The sequence below is a fragment of the Oryctolagus cuniculus genome, chromosome 1 (genome assembly GCF_051225735.1).
Source record: "Oryctolagus cuniculus isolate XC-2025 breed Fujian yellow rabbit chromosome 1, ASM5122573v1, whole genome shotgun sequence".
In the NCBI taxonomy this organism is placed as follows: domain Eukaryota; kingdom Metazoa; phylum Chordata; class Mammalia; order Lagomorpha; family Leporidae; genus Oryctolagus; species Oryctolagus cuniculus.
The window spans coordinates 9,961,529-9,969,338 of record NC_142867.1 but is presented as its reverse complement, the minus strand read 5'-3'; the positions used below and the strand labels follow the sequence as shown (position 1 = coordinate 9,969,338).

Sequence of the window (7,810 nt, the reverse complement as noted above, 5' to 3'; positions counted from 1 at the left end):
CAACAGGCACATGAAAAAATGTTCAAGATCACTAGCAATCAGGGAAATGCAAATCAAAAGCACAATGAGGTTTCACCTCACCCCGGTTAGAATGGCTCACATACAGAAGTCTACCAACAACAGATGCTGGCGAGGATGTGGGGAAAAAGGGACACTAACCCACTGTTGGTGGGAATGCAAACTGGTCAAGCCACTATGGAAATCAGTCTGGAGATTCCTCAGAAACCTGAATATAACCCTACCGTTCGACCCAGCCATCCCACTCCTTGGAATTTACCCAAAGGAGATTAAATTGACAAACAAAAAAGCGGTCTGCTCCCTAATGTTTATTGCAGCACAATTCACAATAGCCAAGACCTGGAACCAACCTAAATGCCCATCAACGGTAGACTGGATAAAGAAATTATGGGATATGTATTCTTTAGAATACTATACCGCAGTAAGAAACAACGAAATCCAGTCATTTGCAACAAAATGGAGGAATCTGGAACACATCATGCTGAGTGAAGTAAGCCAGTCCCAAAGGGACAAGTACCATATGTTCTCCCTGATCGGTGACAACTGACTGAACACCAAAAAGGAAACCTCCTGAAGTGAAATGGACACTATGAGAAATGGTGACTTGATCAGCATAGCCCTGACTGTTAATGGACAACTTAATACATTGTCCCTCTTAGTATTTTTTTTGTCTGTTCTACTTAATATGACTGGTTTAATTGTGTAATTATCACACAGTTATTCTTAAGTGTTGAAAATTAACTGAAATGTGATCCCTGTTAAACATAAGAGTGGGAATAAGAGAGGGAAGAGATGTATAATTTGGGGCATGCTCGGGCTGACTTGCCCCAATTGGTAGAGTTGGAAACATACCAGGGGATTCCAATTCAATCCCATCAAGGTGGCATGTGCCAATGCCATCTCACTAGTCCAAGTGATCAATTTCAGTTCACAATTGATCATAATGAAAGGACTAAGAGTCAAAGGGAGCACATAAACAAGTCTAGTACCTGCTAACACTAACCGATAGAATAAATAAAGGGGAGAGTGATCCAACATGGGAAGTGAGATACTCAGCAGACTCATAGAATGGCAGATGTCCTAAATAGCACTCTGGCCTCAGAATCAGCCCAAAGGCACTCGGATCTGGCTGAAAAGCCCACGAGAGTATTTCAGGCATGGAAAGCCAAGACACTCTGGCAAAAAGATCTCTGTGAGTGAGATCCCAGTGGAAAGAACAGGTCTTCAAAGAGGGAGGTGCCTTTCTCTGAAGGGAGGAGAGAACCTCCACTTTGACTATGACCTTGTCTAAACAAGATAAGAGTCGGAGAACTCAAGGGGCTTCCATAGCCTTGGAAACTCATGACTGGTGCATAGGGAGATTACTGATGCCATAGACAGGAGTGTCAATTTGTAAAGTCAACAACAGGAGTCACTGTGCACTTACTCCTCATGTAGGATCTCTGTCCTTAATGTGCTGTACATTGAGGCTTAATGCTATAACGAGTACTCAAACAGTATATTTCACTTTGTGTTTCTATGGGGGTGCAAACGATTGAAATCTTTACTTAATGTACACTAAACTGATCTTCTGTAAAAAAAAAAAAAAAAAAGAAATTATCAATTCCCAACTTGACTCTCACTGGGATTAAACATGACAATAGGTCTGATCTGATTTCATCATCATTTAAAAAAAATCATCTATTATTTTTCACTTTATGTTTCTGTGTGGGAGCAAACTGTTGAAATCCTTACTTAAGGTATACTAAGCTGATCTTCTGTATATTAAGATAATCGAAAATGAATCTTGATGTGAATGGAAGGGGAGAGGGAGTGGGAAAGGGGAGGGTTGTGGGTGGGAGGGAGTGTTGGGGGGGGGAAGCCATTGTAACCCATGAGTCGTACTTTGGAAATTTATATTCATTAAATAAAAGATAAAAAAAAAAGAAATCTTTAAATCTAAGCTCCATACTTTGGAAAATAGGATAATCATGTACTAACAAATTTGACAAGAGGTAGCATAAGAGAGAAAGAATACAGCCTTCTTATTGTATTGTAAAATGTAATATATATGAGACTTTCAAAAATTTTTGCATTCTAGAGTCACTGTATATATTTTTAAAAGCTTTTATTTAATGAATGTATTTTTCATAGGTACAGCTTTAGGAATATAGTGGTTCTTTCTCCCGTACTCACCCTCTCACCCCAACTCCCGTCCACCTCCTACTCCCTCTCCCATCCCATTCTTCCTTATGGTTCATTTTTAGTTTAACTTTATACACAGAGGATCAACTCTATGCTAAGTACAGATTTCAACAGTTTGCGCCCCCCCCCAACATATATAAAGTTCAGTTTGAGAACAAGTTTTTCAGTTAATTCTCACAGTACAACTCATTAAGGACAGAGATTCTACATGGGGAGTAAGTGCACAGTGACTTCTGTTGTTCATTTAACAAATAACACTCTCATTTATGATGTCAGCGATTACCTGAGGCTCTTGCCATGAGCTGCCAAGGCTATGGAAGCCTTTTGTGACCATAGACTCCATCAGTATTTGGACATGGTCATAAGCAAAGTGGATGTTCTCTCTTCCCTTCAGAGAAAAGTACATCCTTCTTTGATGGCCCCTTCTTTCCACTGGGGTCTCACAGAGATCCGTTGTGTAGGATATTTTTTAGGCAACTTCTTGAAGATTCTACTAGTGGAAAATACTAGAACTGAACTTGAATCGAGGTGCTCTTGCCCCCAGATTGGGCACCTTCCCTCTCCTCAGTCAATGAATGCATTCTAATTTTAAAAGATCCAAACAGCACTTAAAAATTCAAAACAGGCATGCAACCATTCAATTAAGATTCTGTTTGGAGCTATTTAAATGCGTAGGCTAATTTGAGAATAAATATCTTTTTAAAGTTTGCATACTCATATTTATAAATATGTTTACAAAAATTTTTAATAGGCAAGTAATTTTTAGTATTGAATTCTTGTGTCACATCACATAACAATCAAATGTATACTTTGAATTATGAGACTATCTTTGTTAGTAGAGAGCTTTATCAGTGGTGCTCAGTTCTCCTGCCCAACACAATCACTAGAGGAGATTTAAATAGCACAGGTTTCTGGCCCTGGACTCCAGACCTGTTGGATGAATCTCCAGAGGGGGAGACCAGGGAATCTGTATTTTTAAAAATATTCCCAAGTGATTTTATTGTAAAGCCAAGATTGGAAGATTCTGCCCAGGGCTGTGACTTCTCCCTAATATATTTTCATGTAAGCAGGTAGTTTCTAATGATAGACAATTCTTCCTCCTCACAGAAAACATGATAGCTCAATAGTGGAATGGCAGGTGGGGAGTGTGGTGCTCTGGCAGGGAAAACTTTGTCATCCAAAGAATGAGATTGACCCAGGCAGCAAGGCTAGGTTTGAAGTGGAAGACTTGAGCTCAAGGGGGTAAGGGGTAGTGAGCACCCACACTGCTCATCTGTCTTTTCACTCCCCTTGTTCCTTGCATGGAAGCCACAAACAGATGAACATTGAACAGCTCCGATGCTCACCTGGCTCCTGACACACCAGGCACTTCCTGGGAAGGAGCATGGGTCATTTAGTTGTCACATCAGCCCCGTGAAATGTGGGTGGTTATTGCCAGGGAAAGATTGCTCTTAGTGCACAGAAAATTTGAAACAGGCCTATAATGAGGACTCTACCCATAGACTGACTCAGGTCATAGAGAGAGGCCAGGTAGAGAACAGGTAGCAGTTATTTTTATCCCAAAGACAGTCTCCAAAGCTAGCTGTATTCAGCAATGTTTTAAGGTGGTGTTGGTAGGGAGTGAGGGAGATGGTGGTGATGGAAGAGGCTTAGGCTTTGTTTGACCTTGATCAATGCACAGCTAAAACTAAGTCATCTATCAGTACTATAATACAGGCAGATAGTAGACCTTTTGTAGATGAAAAAAATGGGTTTATTTAATCATGATCAAACATGATTGACAGGCAGGCAGGCAGGCAGAGGGGGTCAGAGTGGGCAGTTAGGCACCTGCCTTCCCATAACCAAAGTGCAGACCCCCAGTTTCATCTGCCCGCAGAGTCTGTTCTGATGTCCAACCCCATTGTGCCACTGCATTGCCACAAATAACAAAAATCATTAAAGCACCAACACAAAGTGAAGCTCCAGGACTCATTTCTAGAGGCCACTGGCTGTTCTCCTTGAGGGCAAAGCAGAATTCTCTCAGGGTTTCTCTCCTGCTCTCTGCCCCAGTCCTATTGGCAGGAGAAGTAGGTATGTGATACTGATGGGTAGCATCAGCCTTCAGTGAGGCAGGACTGGAAGCCAGGCCTTGTGACCTGCCAAGTGTCTCTGTGGGCAGGGCCAGTGAGGCTCACTACATACAAATAGCCCTGGGCTCCTGTGGCTCCACATTTCCTACAGTAGAGGACAAATCCCTCACTGTCTTCTAAAGCTGAGAGCTCAAAGCAATATAAGCCACCATGAGGCTGTCGGTGTCTCTCCTGCTGATCACTCTGGCCCTTTGCTGCTATGAGGGTGAGTATCATTTCTACCGAGTTTACCATCAGCCCCTGGTTAATTACTTTTTGCTAAACACTAGGTAAACTTACTTGGATTGGGGCCCGAGATCTGGAAAAGACCCAAATTCTAAACTTTTCCTGGAATTTGTTGAAGTAGTTCCCCAAAGGCCAAGGATTCATTTTTATCAGTTTTACAACATCTAGGAACTTTTTTAAAAAAAGATTTATTTGTTTATTTGAAAGGCAGAGTTACAGAAAGGCATAGGCAAAGGCAGAGAGGGAGAGAAGGGGGTCTTCCATCTGCTGATTCACTCCCCAGATGGCCACAACATTTAGGGCTGAACTGGTCTGAAGTGAGGAGCCAGGAGCTTCTTCTGGGTATTCCCATGCAGGTTCAGGGGCCCAAGGACTTGGGCCATCTTCTACTGATTTCCCAGGCCATAGTAGAGAGCTGGATCGGAAGTGGAGCAGCTGGAACTCAAACCAGCGCCCATGTGGGATGCTGGCACTGCAGGCAGTGGCTTTACCTGCTGCACCACAATGCTGGACCCCACATCTAGGAACTTTGGCAAGAGAAAGCACTGCAGATAGGTTATACCAATTCTGCCTGGAGCCTCACTCTTTGATGGCAGTCTGTGCTTTCGATGCCGCACAATGTGATGGGAAGCCTGAGCATGAATCTGAATTCTGCCCCGCCAGCCCTTTGACTTGGAGTCACATGCTCAACTTCCATGAGCCCCTTCTTATCTCTGGTGCTTATGGCTACCAGGATGTGTAGCTGTGAGAATGGAGTGAGACGATTTCAAGAGCCCAGCTGTAGACATCAGGCAAGGATTTGTGTTTCTCAGATAGTCTCCTCCTCAAAGACGTTTGGATGCCAATCGAGTCCACATCTTCTTATTTTTTAAAAAAGAGTTATTTATTTGAAAGACAAAATTAAAGAAAGAGAGAAAGAGAGGGAGAGAGGGAGAGAGGGAGAGAGGGAGAGAGGGAGAGAGGGAGAGAGAGATAGAGATTTGCCATCCATTGGTTCACTCCCCAGATGGCTGAAACAGTGGGCCAAGCTGAAGCCTGGAGCTCTATCTGGGTCTCCCATACGGGTGGCAGGGCCCCAGGTACTTGGGCCATCTTCCTCTACTTTCCAAGGTACATTAGCAGGGAGCTGGATTGGAAGGGTAGCAGTCAGGACTCAAACCAGCTCTCATGGGATGCTGGCAGAGCAGGTGGTGGCTTAACCCTTGATGCCACCATTGCCAGTCCACATCTTCTAACTCATTAATTCAGATGCATAAAATGTTGCAGCTGGAAGGCTATTTGGAGACTTCCAGACGAAGAAGAGCAAACGTTTGCTGTATCTCTGAATAATGAACAATTCAATGGGCTTTGTGAACAATCAACGCTCAATATATCTATAGTACTACTAGTTTTCTAGTCTTGCTAGTAATAACAGAACTAGTATAACTATGAGAACCAGCATTTCTTTTTTCTAAAATTAATTCTATCAATAAAATTTGCCCCTATTTTTGCTCTCATATTCCAGCCAATTCATCGGTCTGCCCAGCCTTTGCTACTGAATTGACAGGCTTCTTACTGGCTTCCGACGTTTTGTTCAGGTTACAAATTGAGATATTTAATGCTCCTGCAGAAGCTGTTGAAGCAAAGATGAATGTGAAGAGATGCGTAAATGAGTTATCCTTAGGGAAACTACTCCTTATAGAGAGAATATTGGTAATTTCTTTCTTTTTTACATGTGGAAGATTCTGATCAGCAACTTAGACAAGAATGAGGTGGCTGTCGTATGGGGAACACATACTGTGCCATTTACATCTTGACCGCGGACCCAGTCCACAGGATGGATGCTAGTAGTATGCCTGCTGAATTATACTCAGGTGCACACAGCATCCTGGGGGAATTCCCTCTTTGGGTCATTCCTCACGGTGTCCTGAGGAGGAGGACAGTTGGGGAACTAGGCAGAGATGCTAAAGGGTCAAGTATTGCTGCCTGAGAGCTTTCTTGAGGATGAATTAGGTCACAGTCAATGTGAAATCTCCTGGGGAGAGTTAAACGTGGAGACAGATGGGAAGGAGGGAATTGAAGCCAGCGCCTGCCAGTAGCGGCTTGGTGGGTTTCTCTGCCAGCTTCTTGCAGAGCCAGGAGTTCACTCCTAGTTCCCAGTGTTCCACCTTTGCCCTTTGTCCTTCAAACTGTCTTCCTTATAACTGCCAGTGGGCAGACACCCTGACTGTATTAGCTCCCGTAGTTGCATGCAAAGCTGGAACATCTGTGCTATGTATTAAGCAATCAGATCTTTTTAAAGGGATCCTTGAGTCTGTCTACCTGTGAGGTTCAGTTGAAAATGCTCACAGAAGCTGGAGTTTCAATACTGAGAAGAACATAGGCTGTGAAGGAGAATTCCCCCCTTAGGAAGCTGGGAATCTCTTGAACCCAGTGCATTGCAAAGTCCCCTCCAATTTCTGCTCCTGGTCTCTCAGCCCTGGGTTCCCTATTGGAAGACAAAGAAGAGTCCACAATCCTGAGACACCAGAGAAAGTACTTCTTGCACTGCTGTGTCCATTGCTCTTCCTTCCTACTTCCAAAGTGACCTAAGCCACACTCTTGGATCATCTCAGTGTTTATTTGTTTGATTTTGGGAAGGCTACTTTCTAATGTGCATGGTTTGTTATAATTGTACTAGGGCCATGCCTAATCACACACGCCTTTTTTTTTCTCCCTCTGGCCTTCCAAAGAAAATAGCTTTTGAGGCATAATTCCATCTTGATTGTGTGAACCTGTTATCTCCATGAGTGGCATGACTAACCTTCCCTTCCTTCTTTTTTTTTTTTCCAGGGAGAAGTATTGACTGAATGTTCTGCGTACGATAAAGCAAATATTTAGCCTTGCTTTCTACTATCTTTCAAGGATACTTTGATTTTTACAGGAAATGTAAAGGTTTCAACATCTTGCTTTAATAAATTACTTATCTTGCACTATCTCGCACTTTTGTTTGTCTTGTTATTGCCCCATAGTCTTGGGTCTTCAGTAAAGAGTGATTTTAATAATCCAGCGGTCTTTTGGTGTTGGTAGTGATCAATTGCAGAGACACCAATGGGTGTCTGAGGTTCAGGCATCACAAAAACACATATGTGGTCAGGAGTCATCTTGTGTTATTTCACAGAATGCCATTCATATGGCAATGAGTAAATATGATGGTAAAAAGCAATTAAAATGTTCCTGTTGGGGACGAGCATTGTGGTCCAGTGAGTTAAACCATCCCATATCCGAGTGCAGGT

General features: G+C 42.9%; 1 protein-coding gene across 1 annotated transcript; it reads left to right on the top strand.

Moving 5' to 3' along the window:
• The first annotated feature begins 4,409 nt into the window (after positions 1 to 4,409).
• Positions 4,410 to 7,516, top strand: SCGB1D1 (secretoglobin family 1D member 1). The gene is made up of 3 exons (NM_001082139.1): positions 4,410 to 4,536; positions 6,061 to 6,248; positions 7,368 to 7,516. Exons 1-3 carry the CDS (start codon positions 4,482 to 4,484, stop codon positions 7,413 to 7,415), a joined length of 291 nt encoding a protein of 96 aa, NP_001075608.1. The 5' UTR covers positions 4,410 to 4,481; the 3' UTR covers positions 7,416 to 7,516.
• The last annotated feature ends 294 nt before the right edge of the window (positions 7,517 to 7,810 follow it).